The sequence below is a fragment of the Euleptes europaea genome, chromosome 8 (assembly GCF_029931775.1).
Source record: "Euleptes europaea isolate rEulEur1 chromosome 8, rEulEur1.hap1, whole genome shotgun sequence".
Taxonomy (NCBI): domain Eukaryota; kingdom Metazoa; phylum Chordata; class Lepidosauria; order Squamata; family Sphaerodactylidae; genus Euleptes; species Euleptes europaea.
In genome coordinates, this window is record NC_079319.1 from 26,733,594 (window position 1) to 26,759,328 (window position 25,735).

General features: G+C 54.2%; 1 protein-coding gene across 1 annotated transcript; it reads left to right on the forward strand.

The window, feature by feature from the left end:
- The first annotated feature begins 489 nt into the window (after window positions 1-489).
- Window positions 490-25,191, forward strand: GDF6 (growth differentiation factor 6). Its single transcript, XM_056854704.1, has 2 exons — window positions 490-763; window positions 24,308-25,191. The coding sequence occupies exons 1-2, from the start codon at window positions 490-492 to the stop codon at window positions 25,189-25,191; spliced, it is 1,158 nt and encodes a 385-aa protein (XP_056710682.1).
- The last annotated feature ends 544 nt before the right edge of the window (window positions 25,192-25,735 follow it).

Sequence of the window (25,735 nt, forward strand, 5' to 3'; positions counted from 1 at the left end):
GTGCTGGAAGGGCCCCTCCTTGGCTTCTATCCTTCGGCGCTCTGCACATGCCCGTTTCCTTAAGGGAGGTGTCTCCGGAGATGGGGCCTGAAAGCAGGCCTCTGGAGCAGCTGGCGGCGCTGTGCACCTGCTTGAATGGGAGGCGTGCGCCTGCCCCTCGGAGGCAGATCAAGGAGGCGCTCTGCACACGCTCTTTCCCTTAAGGGGGGCGCCTGCCTGGGCGGCGCCGAAAGCAGCCGGAGGCGCTCTGCACATGCTCGAAGGGGCGGGGGGAGGCTCCCGGGCGGGAGGCGTGTCGGGCGACGGGGCGGGCGGGCGGTGTGGTCGGGGGCGGCGCCGGCGGGGCTGTGGCGTGCGGCGCGGGGGGCGCGCGGGCTCAGACGGCCGGCCGGCGGGCTGGCGGGCGGGCGGAGGGAGGGAGGGAGCGGGGCTGGCTGGGGGCTGGGGGCCGGGGCCGGGGTCCGGGGTCCGGGGTCTGGCTGGCTCGCTATGCAGGCGCCGCGGGCCCTGCTCTCCGCCGTGTTCCTCGCCTGCTTCTTGTGCGGGGAGCTGCCCGGCTGCCGGCAGGCCGCCCTCGCCCGTCCCCAGCCGGCGCGGGGGGCGCGGAGCCGCCGCCAGGGCCGGGCGCCCCGCGAGCCCCCCGAGTACATGCTGGCCCTCTACCGGGCCGCCTCCCGCGCCCACAGCCTGGCCGCCAACGCCACCTTCGCCCCGGCCTCCCGAGCCGCCAACACCGTCACCAGCTTCGTGGACCGCGGGCGAGGTAAGCGCGCAGCGGCCCCCGCCCCGTCGCCGTCGGGCCCCGGCCTCTTCGGGGCTCTCCTGGCCCTGGCCCCACGGGCCAGTCTCCTCCCATCCTTTGGGGGCAGATCTGGGGCCGGGGGCCGTGCCCCTCGCCTTGGCTCCGGCTCCGGACCCGGGACGGGGCTGCGGCGAAAGGCCCTGCTGCCCCCCCCCGCGGGAGCCGATCAGCTCTTCGGGGGTGGGCTGCTCGGGTCGGAGGCGCCCCCCCTTCCGAACCGGGCCCCGCTTGCAATCCAATGGGGAGGGGGCCGTCGGGCTGTACAGCTCCACGAGGTTAGTGGGGTCAGAGCTCCGTACGTTTCCACGGACAGCTGAGCGTAAATCGGCTTTGGGGAGTCTGCCCCCTATCATGGGAATCATGAATGACGACCCCTTACTCTTCGGGGGGTGATTCCTCCCCCCTCCTCTTTAACGGGGATTACTCCAGGGTGAATATAGGTAGGCATGCCACCTTAGGAGGTTTCCTTCCTCTTTCCCGCTTTCCCAGGACCTCAAACAGAAACGTGCTCCGTTCTGACAACCGCACTGCCCAGCTGGATTGTGCCCCCTCCCAGCCCCTCACTGTCTTGCAGTTCACTGGTTTCATTAATTGCCTTTTATTAGGTGGGGGAGGATTTCTGAATCTTTTGGGGATCCCGCTCTGGATTGCTTGGGAAATGCCAGTCATTGATGACTTCGCTCTCCGTCCGCGTTGCAAATGCGTTCATTCATGCTGTGTGTGTGTGTGTGTGTGTCCCCCCCCAATCTACACACACCGATTCTCTTCCTCAGTCCTGTTCAAGTCTCTTCCACAGCAGTTGTTCCAACTAGGCTAGCTGGCTCCGAGAGCTGTTGGAAGCCGGGGGGAAGGAGGTAAAATCCAAGCTCTTGGCTGGACTTGAGGCTGATTTGCACAGCGAATGTTTTTTTTTAAATAAAATAGTAATTAAAAAAAAACACACACACCCTTTCCCAAAGAGCGGCGTGTGGCTCCTTCCTAGTTGTATGGGCTGGTTAAATTTTCGCATCAGGTGTCGACTTCTATGAAGGGATGGGGGAAAGAGACCGATCTGGTGCGCTGGGCGACGGCCCAGAAGAACCCCTCGTTTCCCGCCCTACCAAGGTGGGCCATGGTTGGAAAGCGCGTGGAATTGGGCGCCAGCCCCCACTGCCGCGCAGTATTGTTTCAGGGCTGAATGTTTCTACTGCGGGATCGCTGATATTTGTCCCCTCCCTACCCTAGACAGGTGCAGGAACCCGTAGACCCCTCCCCACGCACACCCAGGTTTCTGATCTCGAGAGAATTCCCCCCCCTGCCCTTGTTTTTGATCCAAAGAAGGCCAGGGGAGAGAAGCCTCCGGGTGTGCCGGAGATCCCCCTTCATTCGATTCGTTTATCTCGTAGCAGTTTCACAGGGGAAACCCGGAAGGAGCAGGAAGGCAGGCAAGCCCCTGCCCCCCCCCCCCAAACGACTGCTTGGCCATTTATGCCTGGGAGGTTTTGCCTTGGATTTGCCGCTCTCTAGATGTACATTTCCCCCCATCAGCGTCCTCAAAACGTATGGTTGAGTTTGGAGAATTTGGATGGGGAAAAAGAGCGTCTAAAGAGTGGCAAATCCAAGGCAAAACCTCCCATGCATGGGAAGGTTGCAAGGCGGGCGTCTTTCTCTGGCTTTCCCTTCACCACTAGTTCTTGGCGCTGCTTCAATTGCAAAGCTGAAAAGGGGATATTTTTGTGCAATCCTTCCTAGTGAAGGCCTAGTTTGGGATAAGTGGTTCGAGAGGGCTGTGGGGAGGGGGGGATTCTCAGAGACGTTTGCATTTAAAATGTTCTTTTTCAGGGAGGGGCATCTTTGAACCGAGCCCCCCCCCCCAGCGCTAAAGGTGGACGCCGTCCCGGGATCTTCACTCTTGGGCGGCTTGTTGGGGGCAGCGAGGGGGGAGGGCTCTCCCCCTTCTCCTTTCCCCCCTCTCTCCCCCACTGATTTTGATTTGATGTGTCACAGGCTGTGACCTGGTGCCGGACCTTCGGAGGGTTGCTTAGCATCAAGCCGCTGATTGGAGTATTTCAACTCAGTGATCTAATTGAGTGTTCATGTCATAACATATCAAATATTGTCTAGTCTCCCATAATGAAGGAGGGCCGGCCAATCGCGCCGCGCCGGGGAGGACTTCAAGAGGACTTCCATCCTTCTGAAGTGGCGAGGTCATTTAAAACAGGGGGGGGGAATACAGCCCACCTCCCCGCGGGCCGGTCCCACGGTTCATGGCAGAGTCGGGTTTGCGCCGCTGCAGCGGATCAGAGAGGTCTCGATCCCGTTTTTTTGCAGGCAACCTGGCATTTTTCTAAATCGCCTCTCAACAGCACGGGATCCACTTACGCACGGGAGGTTTTGCCTTGGATTCGCTGCTCTCTAGGTGCACATTTTCCCCATCTGAATTCTCAAAACTCTGCCTGGGGGGGTATATTTTTGAGTTTTGAGCATTCGGATGGGGGAAATGTGCATCTAGAAAGCGGCAGATCCAAGGCAAAACCTCCCATGCATAAACATTTTAACTCGGGAATAAGTCATATCCCAAGCCTTTCACAAATGAGCGTTCCTCGCATTGCAACCCCCCCCCCGCCCCCGCAAATTTTGTATCCCTCCTTTTTCCCCTCCTTTTTTCAGGGTCCTTGTATTCAGGTATTCAACTAGAATTCCTCGGAAATCGCTGCTTCTCCCCACCCCACACACGCACACACTTGCAAAGGGGAAGGATACTGGAAGATAAACAGAGAGCGATCGCCTGTCCTTCAAAATTGGGGAGGGGGGAGATTAAGAAACACTCAAGGGAGTTAGAGTAATCAAGAAGAGAAATACCCTCACCCACCCCAAATACTTGGGTAAGGTCAGGTAAGGGGAGCCAAGAAGTAGAATAGATTCGCGACTACGCCCAGACTTCATAATTTCCCCGGGAAATGGTGGGGGCAAGCGATTTAAAGGACAGCTTAGAGCGGCAGCAAGTGTCTGTAACGATGCACGGGAGGTTTCGCCTCGGATTTGTTGCTCTCTAGATGCAAATTTTCCCCATCCGAATTCTCAAAACTAAAAAATTAGCTCCCAGGCACAGTTATGAGAATTCGGAGGGGGAAAATGTGCAGCTATTGAGCGGCAAAACCTCCCGTGCATAAATGGCAAGTGTGTTTCATGGCAATTCGGTGGGGTTAAACCTCTCCTAGCGCACGTGCTTCTGCACGGCTGTTACCTTTGCAAAAAAAGGACACACGCACCCCTACACACACACACACCAAACAGATGCCGGCACCTCCCATCTAGTCGCTTCTTTGTGCCGCGCTCATATCCCCCCTCAAAACGATTTCCTAAGGGGGCATCAAGCCCTGCAATCGCTGTTAGCCTTTTCATCGTGGGATTTAAAAGAAATGTGGACGGAGCTATTGAGGGGGGGCAGTGAGCTTTACCACCACCACCCCCAATACGCACGTCCCCCTCTCCCCCTCTGTTACTCAAGATCAGACAGGACCTCGCTGGATGCAGGGAAATTACTGTTGGCACATGAAGTCACTCATTAAAGCGCAGCTGGGGCTGGCGGGCCCGGCCTCCCCCCCCCCGCCACGCTCCCCCCCCACATCGGAGCTCTACAGTAAAGCGGGACAATTAGGGGCGGCGGAGACGCGCCGCATCCAAGCTCAAAAGGCAGAAATGGCAGCGGGGGGGAGCCGGCCTGCCTCGGAAAAGGTCCTTCCTTTGGACAGACATCCATCTCCCAACATTTCAGGGGAGGCTTACTCCCGAGTAAGCGAGCTCAGGGACGGGGACGAGAAGGCAAACCAAAGGCTGACTCAGGTCGGAGATTTGTAACTTCCCGTCGAAGCGCAGATAGAGCTGGGGTGGTGGTGGGGGGGGAGATCTCTGGGGTCTCAATGTTGGCCTGGCCGTTAGTGTAGGATTTCGGGGGAGCGAGTGGATCGGGCAAGAGCCGCAACAATTAAAAACTGACACCCCCCCCCCCAAAAAAAAGCATTGAACTGTAGGGATGCCACGCTCAGGGCCATCCTAAATGGGTCCGGGCAGAGTTTTATTGATAATGCCAAAGGTGTGCTTAGGATCGCCGCGTCACCATGCTTAGCGCGATCCTAAGCATATGTCTCCAGGGAAGCAAGTCCTGACAGGCTCAGTTAACTTCCTCATTGTGAGGACCGTTCCGAACGAAACGTGCTAACTCGGATTCGTGCTTGATCGCATCCTCGCCTCCGTTTCCAATCCCCGTGGTTTTCGCTGAATTTATTCGCATAATTAAGACCCCCCCCCGTCAGCAGCAGATCTGGTGCGCTTTGGCGCGGGGGTCCGGGATCCTAAATATTCTAAGGTTTTCCCATTTCAAGGGAATGTCTAGAACAGGAGCTAAGGTTGGGGGTGGACCCGTCGCTTTAGTGCAGGACTCTTAACAAAAATACTCTTTCCTGCCGTTGGGAGCCTGGGCAAACTGTTAATGCGTAATATAAAGCGCAGGGGCGGGGGGTACGCTGGAAGCGTTTTACAAGTGAAGCTGTAGTAAGTTGCGTCGCGTGTGAATGCGGGCAATGAGAATTATGTGGAAGAGCGCCCACAAGTGCATAGGAAAGGTTGGGGTGGAGTGGTCATGCCATCGTCCTATTAAGGCCAACCCACATGCTGGCTTTTGAGAACAGTTTCACACGATATACACCCACAGACGAGAGAATGGCTGGGGAGGGGGACATTTTAAACGACACTTGCGAATAAACCTGATTTAACTCAATTGAAAGACAAGCAGGTTTAAGATTAACGCGTGAAAGCCGCCTTGCCGCTGGTTTCACACGTGCGCTAAGGGCTTCAGGCGAATTGTTTCAGGCCCGGGCTGTGAGCCTGCGGGCCAGGCCCTTTGCAAGCTCTTCCCAAAGGAAAAGACCGGACTGTCCTGACCTTTTCAAAAGCGGGCGTTGCGGTATCTTATCAGGGTTTCTTCCTATGGGTGGGTGGCCCCCTTTCCAGGGGGGCGACATTCCCAGGGCCAGAATGCGGCCGGGGCTGCAGAAGCTCAGGAATGCGGACTCTTGCAGATGCTGCCGGGCGGCGTGTTTGTGCAAAGCGGCGGGTTTCGAGGCGGTTCCGCAGCCCCGGCGGCGGCGGCTGCGGTCTGAGCCCAGCGCAACGCGGGCCGCCTCCGCCCAGGCGCTGTTGTGGTTGGCGGGAGGCGAATGAAACCCAAGCAGGGAAGTATTTTAATGGGGAAGGAGGGAATTCACCGCGCGTAATTATCCGGTGACCCGGCAGTCGACGCGGAGGAGCCCCGTTATAAAAAACCCTAATGCGGACCAGACGGCCCGAAGGAGGGAAGGAGCCCGGCAGAAGGTTCCAATCTGGTTCCCACCGGGAAGGGGGGAAAGCTGGGCGCGGTGCCCTCCCTCGCCCCGGGCAGAATGGACCGGGGAGCCCCCCCCTCCCCAAAAGCCTCGGCTGGGTCTCTGCAGGCCATTGATGCCTGGGAGGTTTGGCCTTGGGTTTGCCGCTCTCTAGCTGCACATTTCCCCCCCTCCGAATTCTCAAAACTCTGCAGGGGGGGTGGGGGCTTATTTTTAAGTTCTGAGGATTCAGACGGGAAAGATGTGTGTCTACAGAGCAGCAAATCCAAGTCAAAACCTCCCGTGTATAAATGGCCTGACATTTTCCCGCATCTGAATTCTCAAAACGCTGCATGGGGGCTTGAGTTTTGAGCGTTCAGATGGGGGAAATGTGCATCTAGAGAGCGCCAAACCCAAGGCAAAACCGGAAGGGAAGTCCCACCAGATCCCACCGATCCAGCGTTCTTAGGATCGGCCTGCAGGCGGCTGGGGCGAGGAAGCAAACCAGTAGGGGTAGGGGGGTGTTTTACAGACGGGGTTTCCTCTCCTCCGTTTCCGTCTGGAGGGACCAGGCCGAATTTCCTGGGTCCCTCGAATTTCCTGGGTCCCAAGGGGAACAGAGGGAGGATCTTGTGTTTCTCAGCTGAAAGACGCGCCAGTCTGGGTTGAGAGCGATCTGTGGAATCCCGGCCCTGGGTATTTGCTTACGATGGGCCCACACAACTATTGCGCCTCGCCCCATCGTCTGAATGCCCCCCGCCGCCCCAAGCTGTAATTTGCACGTCATTCTGGAGATCGAGAGTTTGCCAGGGTCTCAGAGGTTGAGCTATTGGGGCGGGGTGGGAGGGTCCTCCTTTACAGACAGGAGGCGGGGGAAAGAGGCCTGCAGAATCGTGGCCAGGGTTAACCCCGTCCGTGTGGATGCTCAGGAGACCTTGCGAGCACCTGGGCAGCTTCCCTCGGTGAGGGATGGAGAGCGAGGAGGGCGACGTGTCCTTTTCTCGAGGCGCAGGTTTTCGGATTTCAAGTCAGGCTCCCTAGAGTGGGGCTTATTCCGACGTGACCCAGGCTCCGTTGCTGTGCGTGTTCCCGCGGGCGAACGTGCTTGGCATAGCGGCCCTGATCGTCCTCGCAATGGATCTGCCCACGTTTTCCTCATGCTTACAGCAGGCAGGACTTGCAGTAGCTACTCCAGACTGCGTTGATTTCACAAGCGGGGATCTCAGGGTCGCTTTACTCCCGAGCACGTCCTGGAGAAGTGCAGAGGATAATAACTGCCCAGTCACCCATCCCAGTCATGGGGGGTTTGATCCTGGCTCTCACCCAGAAACGCGATGAAGCCTTGCCATCCAATGCGAAGAATACTTGGCAGTGCGGAGCGCTTAGCTAGCAGAGGGGTGGGCTGCAGCAAAGATCCGCCGCCTTCGATCTGAAAACCCCCCACCCCCATGGCGACGCTTTCCAGGGATCCTGTGGAGCAGGAGGGAATCGCTGGAAAGTACAGGCACGTTCCCATTGGGCCATTTGTGCTGGGGAGGTTTTGCCTTAGATTTGTTGCTCTCTGGTTGCACATTTCCCCCATCCAAATTCTCTGGACTCAAAAATAAGCCCCCAGGCAGAGTTTTGAGAATTCGGATGGGGGAAATGAGCAACAAATCTAAGGCAAAACCTCCCGTGCATAAATGGTCCATGTCTCAGAGCAGTCCAGGACAAAGCTCCGATATGAGGCTTACATCAGATGAACTGGGAATCGAGTTTGTCAAGGCTGAACACGGACCTTCTGCGGAAACCAAAGCTCTTATCAGGCAGATGAAAAGAGCCGGCTGCGTTTCAGCCCCCTCCTCTTTCTGCCTTCAAAAGCTTTCTTGTGTTGCATTTAGAAGCTTCTGTAATCTGTATTTTAAGTAGCTTTTTAATAACACGTTTTGCTAGCTTGAAAAATAACGGGGGGCTCACAGTGTACTTGGAAAACCGGGAAAAGGTGAGCCTCTGAAGGTGGCAGCTTCGCCCGCTGCAAAACTCCACACGTTTATTAGGAAATATATGCCCGTGGTTTCAGAGAGCCTTCGAAGTGATGCGTTAAAGGCCAGGAAGGAACATCCAGGTTTCAAATCCAGGTAGTGGGTGGGCTGGAAATCGGGGTGGCTTTTTATAATGGCTGTCTGGTGGGGAACCTTTTTTCCACCAGGGCCATTTGGATATTTATAGCATCATTCGTGGGCCAGACAAAATTATGAACTTAAAAATTAGTCGACCAAGCCGCAAGCAGGCAGCTGTCCCAGATGACACCCCCCACAGCGGGCAAGCAGGCAGGCATCCAACCAGTGGTGCACTCGCTCACCTGGTGGCACAGGATGGTCTGTTGCACCAGCTGGGCATAGCCGTCCAGCCGCACGCTGGAGTTGCTCCTGCTCGGCATGGTCGGGGCCAGATTCTACAGCCTGCTCCTGCTATCTCTGCCTGCAGGGATGAAATGAGGTGAGGACACACTGGCTAAGAACTCCCCCCCCACACACACACACACATTCTGGCCCTGCCCCCATTAACCCCTCCATTGTCGCCACTTCTGCCCCCAGCCCTCTTGTAGCACAGAGGGAATATGTTTCTCCACAACTGGGTGTGTGTGTGTGTGTGTGTGTAAAGTGCTGTCAAGTCTCCGCTGACTTATGGCGACCCCTTTTGGGGTTTTCATGGCAAGAGACTAACAGAGGTGGTTTGCCAGTGCCTTCCTCTGCACAGCAACCCTGGTATTCCTTGGTGGTCTCCCATCCAAATACTAACCAGGGCTGACCCTGCTTAGCTTTTGAGATTTGACGAGATCTGGCTAGCCTAGGTCATTCAGGTCAGGGCGCAGCTGGGTAGGAAAGGGTTAACACAGGTTTTTGGGTGGTCCTAGCAGCTCCATACCTAATGACTCTTCTGCAAGGGGGTGGGGAAAGGTTCCTTTTCTCAGCAAAACAAACTCACATCTGCCTTGAATAGAGGCTATTCCTGTTCGCGAGAGGGGGAGGATCACCAGTCTTAGATCCTTCTGAACTAGAGATCTGCCAGGACCCATGAAGGGCCAGACCAAATGATTTTGCGGGCTTAAATGGCCCTGGGCCTGACGTTCCCCACCCCTGCTCTAGGGAGACTTATTTACGGGTAAATATCAGCGGGATCCAGGCAGTCATCACAATGGGACTAACCCTTAAGGGAGGCAAAGAGAAAATATGCGTAAAGACCCCTCACTATCGGGGGGCCTCCAGACAAGCATGGTGACCCCAAGATTGTTTACGTGGAAGTAAGCCTATAAATCCCCCCCAAAATTTTTTTTTTACTGTGGAGCAAGTGTGAATAGGAATGACCCTTTCATTATTTTAAACTGAATTTTAAATGGATGCTGGTTAATCGACGCACACTTACTTGAGAGTAGGCTCCATAGAACCCAAGCCCAGTAAACATGTCCAGCCCTTTTGAGCCAGTCTTTCTATTTACCCGAGATGCCTGAACTTTGATCAAAGGAGTCCAGAACCCACATTTTTCTTTCTTTATTGGGAAGGAGGAGGAGAAGTTCTCACCGAATTCAGATTTTTTAAATAGCAAGGTAGGGAATTCCGTTCTTTTTAACCCCTCACTTCGGTTTTGTCTCCTTGGCGTAACCAGGTATGCTTATTTTGGAGCGTCTCATTGGTGAATCCGCTGGACTCCTGTAAATCCACTCTCCTAACCAGCATGGGGATCGCGCCTCAACCGGCTTGTGGGGCAGTCCTCTCCCTCCCCACAATGCCCAGACCTTTACCCGGTAATCCACCGAGGCTGGGTGGTCCTTGGTTGAGGATGGGGGGGGGGGGAGAAACGTGGAATCCCCTTCGGCGGAGACTGTGGTGAAGGAAAGCGAGAGCCCCATTTTCCGTTCAGACGGCAGGTCTTGGGTGGGCAGCCGATGCCTCCAACTTCGAAGCCAGTGGGATCCCCGTCCCCCGCCGTGGTAGCAACGGGACATGCCTAGACGAAGAAAAACGGTGTGTGTCCTTCCCTTCCCGTTTCTTGGCACGTGGGGATTCGCCACCCAGAGACCAGCGAGCCTTTTCCAGGCCTTTCCGCAAATAGTTCACAGTGGGTAGCCGTGTTAGTCTGTCTGCAGTAGTAGAAAAGAGCAAGAGTCCAGTAGCACCTTAAAGACTAACAAGAATATTTTCTGGCAGGGTAGGAGCTTTGAGCCACAGCTCACTTCTTCAGATACCGCAAATAGGTTAGCTGGGGGGCGGGGGCGGGGGGGGGGCGGAAGGTGGAGAGGGGCAGGGAAGAGCTTGTCTGAAAAGTGAACGAGGCTCTTGGTAGCCTCCGCTGGTCTCTCTGGTTTTCTCTGTTGGTTTGATGTTCTTCACCGGAAAGAAGGCGGGAGGGGACCTGGCCGGGAGCCCAGTATTTTTTGGAGGGGGGCGGGTGTTCCCTAAGCCCCCGACTGGCGCCCGTGCATTCAGTCCCGCGATTGCAGCGATTGGAACTTCTGAGAGCCGCAGTTCGGTGTCAGATCTGAACTGCATCGCTTCGGACTTGGGGAGGGAGGGAAGTACCAGCGCCTTTACAAGCCAAAATTCACTGCGGGAAGATTACTAGCTCATCAAGGAGAGGACGCCGTGCAATGCTGTTTGGTGAGATAGTTTACTGCCTGTAAGGAATTTACATGCATAAAATTAGCCTGGCAGAAAGGCTTCGTCGAGCCCGCTCCCTGACCTGCTAGATTTCTTGGTGCAGAACAGAAACATGACTGGCACTTGCAGTTTGAACTGGCCCCGCCCGGAACGTTGTTTCCCGCATTCTGCTTATAATAGTAGAAAAGAGCAAGAGTCCAGTAGCACCTTAAAGACTAACAAAAATATTTTCTGGCAGGGTATGAGCTTTCCTGAGCCACAGCTCACTTCTTCAGATACAGCTAGAATGTGAATCCATCAGTCTTTAAGTAGAGGAGAGTGAGTTCAGACAAGCATTCGTATGTAAATGCTTTACATACTGTTAACATTTACATACTAATGCTTGTCTGAATTCACTCTCCTCTACTTAAAGACAGATGGATTCACATTCTAGCTGTATCTGAAGAAGTGAGCTGTGGCTCACGAAAGCTCATACCCTGCCAGAAAATATTTTTGTTAGTCTTTAAGGTGCTACTGGACTCTTGCTCTTTCCTACTACTGCAGACAGACTAACACGGCTACCCACTGTGAATTATCTGCTTATAATGTGCGGACAGGGTTGCCAGGTCCCTCTTGGCCATTGGCGGGAGGTTGTTGGGGCGGAGCCTGAGGACGGCGGGGTGTGGGGGGGAGGGACCTCAATGCCATAGAGTCCAATTGCCAAAGCGGCCGTTTTCTTGGGGGGGAACTGATCTCCATCGGCTGGAGGTCAGTTGTAATAGCAGGAGAGCGCGCTTGCGTTTCCCGGCGTGATCCCAGAGGCCGTTTTGAGCTCCAGCGGAGTGAGCAGCGCCCCTGTAAGCCCCCGGACTCCGAATCAAGGCCCACCGTTTCAGTGGCGGTTACTCCCCAGCAGAGGATTGAATGCTGGAAAGCGGGGCTTGCAGTGAAGGCTTTGGGGTGGGGTGGGGTGGGGAGCCTCCCCCTCCCGAGGCCAGCCAGGGGGGCAAAGGCTCAGCGGGCAAAGCTTCCCTCCCGCCTGCTGGTGTCCTGCAGGGGGGGAGGCGGGCATGCCACCCAGGGCGCCGGGGCCGCCTGCAGAGCGCCGGCCTCCGCCGCCCCGGGAGCTGTCAGGGCTGTTACTGTGCAGGCCACGCGCGTTTCCCCGCCTGTGGCGCGGAGGGGGCCCGGGAGGGTGCCTCGAAGGGAGGTTTCGGGTGGCTTCCAGACCGCGAGCGGGCTCTGCCCCCCCCCCCCGGGGCTTCCCGAGGTGAGTCGCTTTGCAGGGCTGTCAAGGCCGGAGGACTCGGCAGGGCATTCAGAGGGGTCGTGGGTGGCCTTGACTGCCCCGAGCAAGCCAGGAAAGGAGCAATCTCGGATTTGAAGGGAATAAAGTCAAGGGGCGAAAACGCACGGTCGCTTGAGCCTCCTTCCTTCCCTGTTCCAGCCAGGATTCAGCCACGTTCGTGCGTTCGATCCTGGCTGAATCCTGGCAGGAACAGGGAAGAAAGGAGGCTCAAGCGACCGTGCCTTTTCGCCCAAGGAGGCCAGTGACGTTTCGGAACCGATCCCACGCATTTCGGTATCAACCTCTTCCCCCCCCCCCCCCCATGGACATGGAAATTTGTTCCGGATAGTTTCGCCTCTTCTCTTGGGAAAGAGCGGAAAGCGAGGTTGAAAGGGAGCTAAAGGAAGCCAAAATATCCCCTTGGAAGTGGCCAAGATAGGTGACACCAGGAGGGGCAAATTGACCCCACTGTGGTGTAGTGGTTAAGAGTGGTGGGTTGGAGTGGTGGAGTCTGCTCTGGAGAACCGGGGTTGATTCCCCACTCCTCCGCATGAGCGGGGGAAGCCAATCTGGTGAACTGGATTTGTTTCCCCACTCCTGCACACTAAGCCAGCTGGGGGACCTTGGGCTAGTCACAGTTCTCTCAGCCCCACCTACCTCACAGAGTGATTGTTGTGGGAAGGGGGAGGGAAGGTGATTGTAAGCCGGTTTCAGTCTTCCTTGGTAGAGAAAGTCAGTATATAAAAAAACAACTCTTCTTCTTCCTTTATTTAGCACATTTTTAAAAATCCCAGCCCTTTTTCTAAGGAGCTTCAGGCTTTGCTTAGTTCTCATCATTTCCATTTTTATCATCACAACAACCCTGTGAGGTATGTTAAGCTGAGAGAGTAATTGTCCCGTGGTCAATCAAAAAGTTTCATGGCCAGCTGAGATTTGAACCAGGTCACCCAAAACTCTATCCGAGACACCAGGCACACCAGGCTAGCGCTCAGAGCTCTCTGGGGTTGCTGTTGTGCCTCATGCTTTCCTGGGAACTGAAAGGAATGCAGTCTAAAGCTGAACAAATGGGAAGAAAGCCTATTGAAACCAAAGAGATGCAACTTTGACCAGAAGAGAATCTCATCCAGTACAACCTGACTTACTCCTTAGTAAGGCTGCAGTTGTATGGTACCCACTGAATACAATGTTTATTTTCGTTTAAACATGCTCTAGCTGTACCTGTTCGCAGGTACAGCCACACCGACACATAAATGCAACTGATTTCAAAGGTGATGGATGGCCAGTGGGAGAGGTTCAGGGCTGGCAGCCTCCGGTGGTGGGGGTGGAAAGTGCTCTCAGGTCTGTGCTTCTTGACTTTCTGGGCAAGTGCTGTTGCCCCAGAAGGTCAGACCAGAACCAGCGGGTTGGAATAAAATCAAAAGAGTTTCTGGCTAAACATTAGGAAGGACTTCCTGACAGTTAGAGCAGTTCCTCAGTGGAACAGGCTTCCTCAGAAGGTGGTGGGCTCTCCTTTGGAGGTTTTTAAGCAAAGGCTAGATGGTCATCTGTCAGCAATGCTGATTCTGTGAACTTGGGCAGATCATGAGAGGGACGGCAGGAAGGGTTGTGTCCGTGTTTGGCTCTGATGGCCCTTTCTTACATGCCCAGGGTAATGGTGATCGCTACTTTGGGGTCAGGAAGCAATTTTTCCAGGCCAGATTGGCCAGGGATCCTGGAGGGTTTTGTTGCCATCTTCTGGGCACAAAGTAGGGGTCACTGTGTGTGTGTGTGTGGGGGAAAGGTAGTTGTGAATTTCCTGCATTGTGCAGGGCAGAGCACTAGATTACCCTGGTGGGCCCTTACAACTCTTTGATTTTAAGTCACAGCCGATTTATGGCGACCCTTTAGGATTTTCAAGGCAAGAGATGAACAGGAGCCTCAGGTAGCCTCAGAAAATGTGACTTGAAGAATATTTTCCAGGGAAGGTGTTGAGGATAGTGTAAATGAAACTAAGCAACCTCTTAAACCTAAATTATGGATCGCTGCTGAAGGGTCAACGTTCTTTCCGGAAGTCAATTGGATTGCAGAGCATAAGGCTTGTCCTAGACCAGGGGTCCTCAAACTAAGGCCCGAGGGCCAGATCCGGCCCCCGGAGGGCTTTTGTCCGGCCCGGGGACCAAGGAAGCCAGTCCCCCCTTGCCCCCCTCCCCAGAGCTTTTCTGGGCTTCCTGGCTGTGTACGCACAACTGGAAGCCTCCCTCCCGCCCCAGTCGCCCCCTTCCCTGCTCCCTCTCCAGCCCCAAACCCCTTTCCTGGGCACACAAGGCATCTTGCTGCTTCGCGTGCTGCCCGGTCGCCCCCTTCCCCCTCTCCCTCCCAGGCCCAAAACCTCCTTTCCTGGGTGCGCGAGGCGTCTTGCTGCCTCGCACACCGCCCAGTCGCCCCCTTCCTGTCCTGGCGTTCCTGTTTTGGCCACAGTTGGCAGCGTTCTCACGGCTCGGGCCTCTCTCTCCTCCTGGGGGTATCCTTGTGGCCTGGAGGTAATTGTAGGGGCCCCTTGGGGGGGCTGGGCATATCTCCAGGGAGAAGAAAAAGACTTGTGGCCATTTATGCACAGGAGGTTTTGCCTTGGATTTGCCGCTCTCCAGATGCACATTTTCCCCATCCGAATTCTCAGAACTCAAAAGTAAATTCCCCCCCCCCACCCCAGGGGAGAGTTTGGAGAATTCGGATGGGGAAAATGTGCATCTGGAGAGCGGCAAATCCAAGGCAAACCCTTCCATGAATAAATGGCCTTGGTTTTTACATGCCAACTTTCTCTACCACTAAAGGGAGACTCAAATTGCCTTACAATCCCCTTCCCATACCCTCCCACAACAGACTCCCTGTGAGGCAGGTGGGGCTGAGAAAGCGCTAACAGAGCTGTAACTTGCCCAAGGTCAGTCAGCTGGCTTCGTGAGTAGGGGTGGGGAAACCAACCAGGTTCACCAGATTAGCCTCCGCTTCTCACGTGGAGGAGTGGGGAATCAAACCCGGTTCTCTAGAGTCCCCGCTCCCAACCACCACTCTTAACCACTACAGGGGGAATGACCGGGCTTGTAAGGAGGATGCTTTTCCGGAGAGCCCCCTCGCGCCGCCGCCTCCTCCCGCGAAACAGTCCGGCCCCCAACAGTGTTTGAGGGACAGTGAACTGGCCCCCTGTTTAAAAAGTTTGAGGACCCCTGTCCTAGACAGTCAAGACATTTAGTGCATCGTGATTTATTGAGTGGGGGCTGGGCTCCAGAGAAAAGTCAGTGTAGGGGGTTACAATAGTTGGACACTCAGGTTCGACTCCTTCTTTTGCCATGGAAGCTTGCTGGGTGACTGTGGGCCAGTCACACATACACTCGCCGTGTCCCACCTCACAGCGGTGTTGCAAAGATAAAATGGGGAAGAGGATAATGTCACTTTGGTCCCCAATGGGGAGAAAAGCAAGGTATAAATGGTGATAAATAAAGAAGTCCCTTCTCATTGGGAGAACCTGGGGCTGCCCATCTCCCCTCCCCTCTTCATAAAATGCAGCAGAGATAAACCACCAGCAAAGTGATCAGTCCCATGTCTCCTTGAAGCTGTGGCTGATGGCGCAGAATTAAGGTTCTTCCCAGCATGTCAGGGGTGCAACCTGATATCAGCAAGCTACAGCCCAGTCAGCTAAGCATCCCGCAGGTATCCTACATGATGCAGACCTCATGATTTCCTGCAAAAGAGCAGCTATTTTCTCCTGCTGGATGCGGACCAGTACTGTAAAAGAAAAAAGAAAGAAATCCTGCTGCTTCTTAAGGTTCCCAAACATCCTTCCAAGATTTCGAAGAACTTCCTGCTCTTTCTTGTTGACTTCTTTCCCTTTTTTCTCCTGGCTATGTGGCTGATGGAAGAGCAAAAGCCCAGTGCAATTTACTGTGCAATTCTATGCAGAGTCACTCCAGCATAAAGCTATCAATTTGGAAGGGCTTAGTGACTTTACATAGGACTGCAATGTTAGGCTGACATTCTGTGCACACTTACTTGAGAGTAAGTCCTATTTAATGCATGCTGCCCAGTAAGCATGCATAGGACCGCATTGCAAGCTCATTATTTTGCTCATTTGCAGCCAGTCCTTATGAACTCATGTGGGATTTGTTATGTTTCATGTGAGATGGAAAAAAAACCCCTGCATTTATATGATGCCATTCAGCACTGCTGGCTTGGAACAATCGGGTTCTGAATGGACTAAGAAACGTCATTCCGGTGAGGTTTTTTTCTTCTTTTCTTCAAAGCCTTCTGGTTGGTGTTGCACCAATCAGGGCTGAGGTTTGGCCCTTGAAATCTTTCCCCACTAGTGGTAAACTCTCTTGACACAAGGAAGGATTTATCTGGTTGGCAGAACCAGTCAAAGTGGTCGGTCTGTAAGAAGAGTTACCAGAAAATGAATTTCCAGGTTGGCAACCACAGGTCTGCAACTTTAAGGATTTCCTAATAAGGGAGGGGGACATCTATGACGGTGCAGAAAATAAAATTGTACTGGGATTTGGAGGCTGTATGTGCATCGATCCTCGTCTTGCATCTGAATCCAGTAGCACAGGCTCCAAGCTGCAGAGAAAGGCAAGAGAGATCTTTCACACCGATCCTGTACAGGTGTACAGGTCTATAAAATTGTGCATGGTTTGGAGAGTGGACAGGGAGAAGCTTTTCTCCCTCATAATACTAGAACACGGGGTCATCCTGCTGAAGCTGGAGGGTGAGAGACTCAAAACTGATAAAAGGAAATATTTCTTTACACAATGCATAGTTAAATTGTGGAACTCCCTGCCCCAGGATGTGGTGATGGCTGCCAACTTGGAAGGCTTTAAGAGGGGAGTGGACATGTTTGTGAAAGAGAGGAGTATTCATGGCTACTAGTAAAAATGGATACCAGTCATGATGCATACCTATTCTCTCCAGGATCAGAGGAGCATGCCAAATATATTAGGTGCGGTGAAACACAGGCAAGATGGTGCTGCTGCAGTTGTCCTGGTTGGCCACTGTGGCCACTGTGGTTGGCCACTGTGTGAACAGACTACTGGACTTGACGGGCCTTGGTCTGATCGCTTTTCTTATCTTCTTATGTTCTTACATGGAAAGGAGGGAGGTTGTGCCAGCTGGGGGTAGGGGGCATTCAAACAGAAGGGGGCTGAATCCACTGTTCCTTTCATTTCCCCCCAGGGCAGAGGAGGCCTGTGCTAGCACCACAGCCAGGAGGCTCAGAGGGGTCCAGATGGGCCCGTTCCGCTCCTTCATTGTCCCAGTGCCAAATGGGAGGCAGAGTAGGAAAGTTGCTGTGGACATGGCAAAATGGAGTGGACTGGTGAGGAAGCCTACCTCTGCCCAATGGTCCGACTCAATATAAGGGGGCCTTCGGCGCCATCCTCTGCAGAGTTACTCCAGTCTGAGCCTGCTAGTTTCAACTGGACGAGACTGTACTAACTCTGCCAGACAGTCGTATTTATTTCACCACCTGTTCCGTCGAGGGAGACATACCATTGCTTCATTTTCAGGACAGTTTGAGAGAATGATTGGTCAAGACCGTGCGATAGCCTTGGGATTGGGACCCGGGGCTGCTTCCACCCCCAGATGATTCAGGTCGTCTGAATCCACCCCATTGCTGTTCATATCCTCACGCGTTTTTGCGGAAGTCAGGCGGCTCGTTGACTGAAGTCGGGGTTAGGCTAGCTTTTGGACTACAGCTCTTCTGCCTTACAAAGCATTACAGTTTCTTGAACATGGTATGTGGTTAGATCTGACCAGAATTCCCATAGTCGATGCCTCTGGGAAGGCCACAGAAAGTTGGGAGCCCCTCCTTCGTAGTGTATCCCCAAGATCTGGTCTTCAGGTGTCCTGCCTCCCTGAACAATGTGGTTCTGCATACCTGTTATGGCTAACAGCCAATTTGTCCATGGTGAAGGTGAGCCCATGTGGTCGGTATGGAGCTCTAAGCTAAAACTTTGCCATGCTAAAGTGATCAAGATGATAGGATACGAGCTACTGTCTCAGGCTGCTCTTAGACCATGCCCTCATCCTTGAGACACTGGCTCCAGGCCTGTGTTCAACAGGTACCATTGGCAAGCGGGGGTGGGAGTTCAACATTGTTCAGCATGGAGGTGTGCCCCTTCCTCTCGCATGAAACCTCAGCGGTCTCCTATGAAATATAACGCAAGCAACCAGCACTTTTTCTTTCACGGGGCGGGGGGGAGAGCTCGGGCAGCTGACGATGAATGTCCTCTAGTCCCACAACCATGGTGGCCTCTTCAGACGATGAGATTCATTTTGCTCCGCCTTAATCACCATCTTTTAAACGATAAGGTTACTGTGTCTCTGAATGGCAGGTTTACATTGCACAGGCAATGTAGGCGTGGTCCTTATACGGAAATATTGCACAGTGAACTTAGAGTACCTCTGCGTAAGATTGCACCAGAGCTTCACTTGTTGAATTTCTGTCTGCTGCGCCATTATTATAGGAGCAGAAAATGCGGGCAAAGTCATTCTGCATGACAAAGATATGTTCTGCCCCTTGGGCATTCAAACGGTTAAAGAGGAGAAACGCCCTGCCAGCCTCCCCAGTTCTCTCGGGTCAGAAGAGGCCCTCTTTTAAGGCATTACTAAAGGTGTAGAAGTACATCTTTTGGCAACCTGCCTGGGAGTACAGTCCTGCCCCGGCACATGGGGGAGCTTCTAAAAATAATGATGTCATCGTAAGAGACGTCATCATTTCAGATGTCCATCCCTCATCGCACATGGGTGGGACTAATAGTGGCGCTGTCAGTCAATCAAAACTGAACTAAGAATCGTCGTAGCAGTGATCCGCAGCTACTGGAGTGTTGCGGGTTTTGCTCCACATTTTAAGCCTGGCAAGGCCAACACTTCATCACTGACTTCTAACAAAGCCCTTCAAGCATCTTCAGCTTTGCACCCTGATCCCAAACTAATTCATTTTGAAAGAGTCCCGATTTCCGGGGGTTGGGGGGTTGGGACTGCATCCCAAAATACGCCTTGAACATCCACTATAGTTGCTGCTCCCTTCAAGACTGTTGGATTAAACGCTGGAGCCTAATTTGATTGACAGTGGGCTCTGTGCTCCTTTAGAATCAGCCCCTCCCTTCTGGTGACAGTTACTTGTAACCAACTGTTGCTGGCAACTGTCATTCAGTCTCTTTCAGTCTCTCAGTATCACTCTGGTCTAAAACACATGGTCACTTAGCCCAGTTCCAGTCCCGTTCCAGCCCAGTTCCCTCCCAGTTTCACCCAGGATCAAATCTTCGCAAATGGACGATACCTTATTTACTCTTCTTTCAGCCCTGTATCGAAGCGAAATGAACCTGACTTTTCCCATTCCTCTTCTGGGAGAAACAGAAACAAAAACGGGGAAACACAGATGATTGGCATCTCTCACAGCCAATCGCGAAGCAGTGTTTGAAGCGGCAGGGATTCAACTGTTTCCTGCCTGCTGCTACTTTGGAGCTTTTTCTGAGAAAAAGAAAGTCTTTTTTAAAACGAGGCTTGGATTCCCCCCCCCCCTTCTTTCAGGTAGCTCCATTTTTTGTTTTTTAGTTCTTAAAATGCTTTTAAAATTACAAGCGGGAGGGGGGGAAGCCTCCATTAGTCAATTCGAAAGGACCAATCACCAGGAGCTGGGGTGGGCGGGGGGGGGGGAGAGCTTACTCAGAAGGAACCCGCATTTTCTGTTTACATGGATCCATTTGCACACAGTTTAGTCCCTGCTCATTCCAGGTAATGCAGGTTCATTTGATCCTGGGTGGAACAGGGATGGAACTGGGCTAAGTGACCATGCGTTTTAGACCTCTGTGTTTGCTCTCTGCCTCACACTCTATGAAGATGTAACAATGTTTCAGTTAATATGTAGTAAATAGTAGAAACCTCAAAAGGAAAATGTTGGTTGTTTTAAAGGACTTTATAAACATTTATTAAATAGTTTTCTTCAATTTTAATATGTGTGCTGTTCATATTCCTCCACATATATACTCTTTGGCTGTTTTAAACTCTGCTACTTAAAACAGATGGAATATCCTGCACCAAGTGAGTGCTGGGATATTGCCCCACAAAAGAGATTGGATTAATTTCCCATCCCCCCCCCCCCTACAAAGACTGCATCTTACTAAGTCAGGCTCCGACCTTCGGTTTGGATGAAGGCACTCTCCCGCCCCTCGCCCATTTGCTCCTTGGTAATACATTTACAGTGCAATTCTAAAGGAAGTTACTTCAATCTAAGCCAATTGAAATGAATGGATTTAGACTGGAGTAACTCTTGTTAGGATTGCACTATTAGGAATATTTGCCAGAAAAGAATAGGGGCGGGCATCCAGCTTGCCAGTGCCTCGCACAAAAACCCAGCTTTGGGCCTGGCACAGTCTCTAGTAGCAAGTCCCTATGAAGTGCAGCCGTGCCAAGAGCATTTGGCGCGCAAAGGCCCCATCTCTAACTCGTAGATCTGGAGGCCATTTTTAGTCAGGAGGCATCAGGTCTCCGTAAGATCAGGGTTTGGAGTGTGGCATCTGGGAGGAGACAGAGGCAGGGGCCCCAAGTGAAGCATCCACTTTTACACACGAATCCAGCTGGGTGACCTTGGGCTAGTCACTCTCAGCCCCACCTACCTCACAGGGTGTGTGTTGTGGGGAGGGGAAGAGAAGGTGATTGTAAGCCGGTTTGAGTCTCCCTTAAGTGGTAGAGAAAGTTGACATATAAAAACCAACTTTTCTTCCTTCTTTTGCTGACTTCTTTTCCATGTTCCAGCCACATTTGTATTCATGCATTGAACTGAGAATGGCCAACCATCGGGCAGACTCATGGAGGGAGCAGTTTCCACAATGTTAACCCTGAATAAAGTGTCTCTCCCCCCCCTCTTTTGGCAAATGGTTTCTAAGATTAACCCTTCAATCAGGGCAAAGCAGAGGCCTCCAGCCCCAAGAGTGCTACCTGCTACTTCTTTCCTTCTTTCCTTCCTTCTTTCTTTCCTTCCTTCTTTCTTTCCATGTCACAGCTGACTTGTGGTGACCTGGTAGGATTTTCAAGGCAAGAGATGTTCAGAGGTGGTTTGCTGTCAGGCTCCTGGTATTCATTTCTTGGAGGTCTCCCATCCAAATAATAACCCATCCAGGATTAGGGCTGAGATTCACCCAGCAAGTTTCCACCACAAAGTGGGGATTCAAACCGGGTTTCCCAGACTCTAGTCTGACACTTTAACCACTACGGTTAACCCACTACGGGATACTAGCCCACCTCCTTTTTACCATGATCGTCAACTGTGGCTACAACCCTGGGAAAGAAGAGCCAGGTTTTTTTTTCCAGTAAGGGCACTTTCACACATGCCGAATAATGCACTTTCAATCCACTTTCAATGCACTTTAATGATTGTTTGCAAGTGGATTTTGCCATTTCACACAATAAAATCTAGCTTCGAAGTGCATTGAAAGTGGATTGAAAGTGCATTATTCAGCATGTGTGAAAGTGCCAGAATGCAATAAGGCATGCCTTCAGTAAGACTCCACTCCTGCGCACCTTTATTAAGCTCCTTTGAACTTCATGGCAAAGGTTCTCGGTAGTTCCCTTTGTCTATGGGGTGGGGTGGGTAAACTTAGAAACAAGGGGCGCGCTGGGGATGACCATCACGAAATAGACGGCTTTTGCATTCCCCGAGCTGGGCATTGGGAGCAAAGGAAGGGGGGGGGGCAGGCAGGCGCAAATCGTTTCAGAAATGGCGCAGCAGCCGAACCGAAACTTCGTTTCTCGCCCTCTCCCTTGTTGATTCTGTAAGAAGCACCCAGCTCGATGAAGCGCTCTAGGGAACTCGGAAGCTTGCTATTTGGCGACCGTCGGGTCGATCTCAGCATCCAGGAACGGTGGGGCTGCAGTTGAAAGGGTGGTGCCAAGAATGACACCGCCGGGGGGAAGTGGGGCTGCGCCGCTTCAGGCTGCAGGAGGCAGCGATCCCTTTGTTTGAACGCCCCTCCCTTGCATACTTGGAATTGAGCACACAGCAGGCAAACCACTGGGAGAGAGAGAACCTTGCCGGGATTTTGTTTTTTTTAAAGGTAGCTGAGAATCCCCACGTGTTAACCTCCGCCCGGATTCTGAAGCAGTGGTACTGTCTATTCTGCCGCTGCCTTTGGCGATACACGTAGGCCCTCCACTCGTGCAGGAGAAAGGACTCCGGAAGCGGAGCGACTCTCCAGACTGCAGGTGTGCAGACGGGTGCCGGCGCAACCTCTGAATGCTCGCCCTAGCTTTAGAAAAAAGCAGCCTACAAACGGGGGTGGGGTGGGGGAGGCGGACACCAGCGCCAACAACTAAGAGCCAGGCTCCAGCGCGACCAGTTCCTCCCGGCTGCTCCGGTTTCCTATTTGGAGCACCTTTATTTTACGCGCGGGAAATGTGGCCCCTCCTGCGGGTTAAGTGCCGTCAAGCCGCTTCCGACTCATGGTGACCCTATGAATCGAAGTCCTCCAGAATGTCCTCTTTGACAGTCTTGCCAATTGAGGGCTGTGCCTCCCTTTACTGAGTCCATCCATCTCTTGTTGGGTCTTCCTCTTTTCCTGCTGCCCCCAACTTCTCCTAGCATGACTGTCTTTTCCAGTGACTCTTGTCTTCTCATAATGTGGCCCCTTCTACCTGCAGTCTAAAGTGGCCCCGTTTCTTCTTCCAGCTCTGCCACCTCTTCCTCTGTTGTACATCCGGCATCCTTTGTATTGCCGGTGACTTCAGGCCCAGGGCCAAATGCAGTCGGTGGTAGAATGGTGATTTCAAGTGCGTGTGTATTGTGCTGCTCCTACCCCCCCACCCGAAGGCAGCCGAGTGGGAGATAGTTTGGTGGCGCTTGAGCTGTCGGAGGCCCATTTGGCAAGTCCGAGGGTCTAGATTCCCTCCCGTCAGTCCTCAACCCCCCCCCCCCGGCTTCCCAGGACCTTTCGGGCAGACCCCTTCTTCGTTTGCAAAGCGCTGATTAGGGACACCCCCGGTGACCTCTGCGATCCATAAAGAGGCGGCCTCCGGGTTGTAACCATCTCAGCCGCCCTTTCTCAGCTTGAACCGCAGCGTTGGAGCGAACGGGCGCGGGCTGGCGGTGACACTTTTACTGTTGAAATATATGCAGAGTTTTACTAGCTCTTGGGGGGAAACCCAGAGGCTCGGGGAATTTCTGTATTTGCTGGCTTGTAAACCTCCCCTTTATTGGAAAGCAGCTCAACTGGGGGGGGGGGGGGAGAGAGAGAAGAGAATGTTGGTTTGCTTTTGGCGGCCTTCGCTTTCGTACACGAAACGTGTCGAAAAAAGAAACCCAGATCCGTCTCCTCGAGAACGTAAGCCTCCTCCAACTCCCCCCCCCCACACACACGCAACCTTTTATTTATTTCATTCACAGAGAGCCGATAATAGCCGGTTAACTGATCCTCCACGCACTTTTCTCTCGGTACTCATTTCACTTTCGTGACATTGTGCGGAGATCGATGCTTTAGCCGGGCAGTATTGTGCCTAAGCGCCCCCCCCCCAACAACACTCTCCCTACCCGGTAGCTCGGTAAAAATATACATGCCATCCCGTCTTGATCCCCGTTTGCTTGTAAGTAAGAGCCGAACAGTTAACACAGTATCCCAACTCTGCCATCCTTCCTTTGCTGGAAAATAACAGTGCAACCACAAACAAAGGTACACAGTGTAACTGTGTTTAGAAATGGACTGTTACTTTCCGCTAGGAAGGATGGCAACCTTTTTTTTTTTTTGGGTGGTGGTGGTGGTGAAATGTAGCATGAGCCTAAAGTACAGCAGTTAATTAATTAATTGGGGAGGGGCTATGGCTCAGTGGCATGCAGAAGGTCCCAGGTTCAATACTCAGCATCTGCAGTTAAAGGGACTAGGCAAGGAGGTGATGTGAAAGACCCTGGAGAGCCGCTGCCGGTCTGAGCAGACAATACTGACTTTGATGGGCCGAGGGTCTGATTCAGAAGAAGGCGGCTTCACGTGTTCGATGCTTAACCACTGGTTTCAAGGGAGGTACGTTGCAGTTACGCCGATTTCAGTGGCTCCTGCTGCCTCCCACCTAAAGGGTTCAGGGTCCGGGTACAAACGTAGCTGCTGTTTAAACAGGCTGGCCTTCCCCCCTGGCGCAGGGGGCGTGCCCTGGGGTTGCCAGAGCATTGCAGCGCACGTGGGGCAACCCCTGAAAGACGGACGGGTTCCCAGAGGTGAAACTGACGGCAATTATGCCTTCTATCTTGCAGACGATCTCTGGCCCAGCGCCTTGAGGAGGCAGAAATACGTGTTTGATGTCTCGACTCTCCCGGACCAAGAGGAGCTGGTGGGAGCCGAGCTGCGGCTCTTCCGCAGAGCCCCCGGCGGCCAGTCGTCCGAGGCCCAGGCGGGCCCGGCCCACGTGCAGCTCTCGCCTTGCCACTCGGGCCGCCTCCTGGCCGCCAGGAGCCTGGGGCCGCGGGAGGCGGCGGGCCGGGCCGGCGGCGGCTGGGAGGTGTTCGACGTGCGGCAGGCCCTGCTGCACCACCGGCCCCGCAAGCGGCGGCGCCCGCTGTGCCTGGAGCTGCGCGCCGTCGAGGGGCCTCGAGCCGCCGCCCCGGACCTGCGCGGCCTGGGCCTGGCGCGGGGCGGGCGGCCGCCGCACGAGAGGGCGCTGCTGGTGGCCTTCAGCAAGGCGAGGCGGAGGAGCCTCTTCGCGCAGTGGCGCGAGGAGCGGGGGGCCCCGGCGCGCGCCCCCGGCCCGGCCGTCCGGCTGCGCCGCCCCAGGCGCGCCGCCTACAGCAGCCGCCACGGCAAGCGGCACGGCAAGAAGGGGCGGCTGCGCTGCAGCAGGAAGGCCCTGCACGTGAACTTCAAGGAGCTGGGCTGGGACGACTGGATCATCGCCCCCCTGGAGTACGAAGCCTACCACTGCGAGGGCGCGTGCGACTTCCCCTTGCGCTCCCACCTGGAGCCCACGAACCACGCCATCATCCAGACGCTCATGAACTCCATGGACCCGGGCGCCACCCCGCCCAGCTGCTGCGTGCCCACCAAGCTGACCCCCATCAGCATCCTCTACACCGACGCCGGCAACAACGTCGTCTACAAGCAGTACGAGGACATGGTGGTGGAGTCGTGCGGCTGCAGGTAGCGCCGCCCCCCGCGCGGGACGCCTCGCCCCCCACCCCCGCACCCCCCACCCGCAGGGGGACAGCGAAACGCGGCGGAGAGCGCGCGCCAGGCGGACTCGGCCCGGGGCCAGACCCTGCGAGCAGCGGCTGGGGCGTGCGCGAGAGGGCGCGCGCGCCTCCGGCCGAAGGAAGGGGCTAGCCCCACATGCGCCTGCGCACCACTTTCCTGCTCCCCCCCCCGTTGCCCAATTGTGTTGAGTTGAGGCTCCTCCTCCTGGGGGACGGCGCCAGAGAGGGCAGCCCTGTCGCGGTGCAAATAAAGTAGGGGCGAAACGCATGGGAGGTTTTTTTGCCTTGGGTTTGCCCCGCTCCGAATGCGCATTTTCCCCATCCAAATCCTCAACGCTCAACCATAAGCCCCCCCCCCCCCCAGGCAGAGTTCTGAGAATTCGGATGGGGGAAATGTGCATCTAGAGAGCGGCACATCCAAGGCGAAACCTCCTGTGCTTTTTCGCTCTAGGAGCCTCGAGCCGCTTGGAAAACTAACGCACACATTATTCCTTC

Excerpts from the sequence above, each read along its gene's own strand:
- GDF6 (XM_056854704.1), top strand. The coding sequence starts at position 490 with ATGCAGGCGCCGCGGGCCCTGCTCTCCGCCGTGTTCCTCGCCTGCTTC. Across the intron at positions 764-24,307 it reads CTTCGTGGACCGCGGGCGAG|ACGATCTCTGGCCCAGCGCC; the intron begins GTAAGCGCGCAG and ends TCTATCTTGCAG.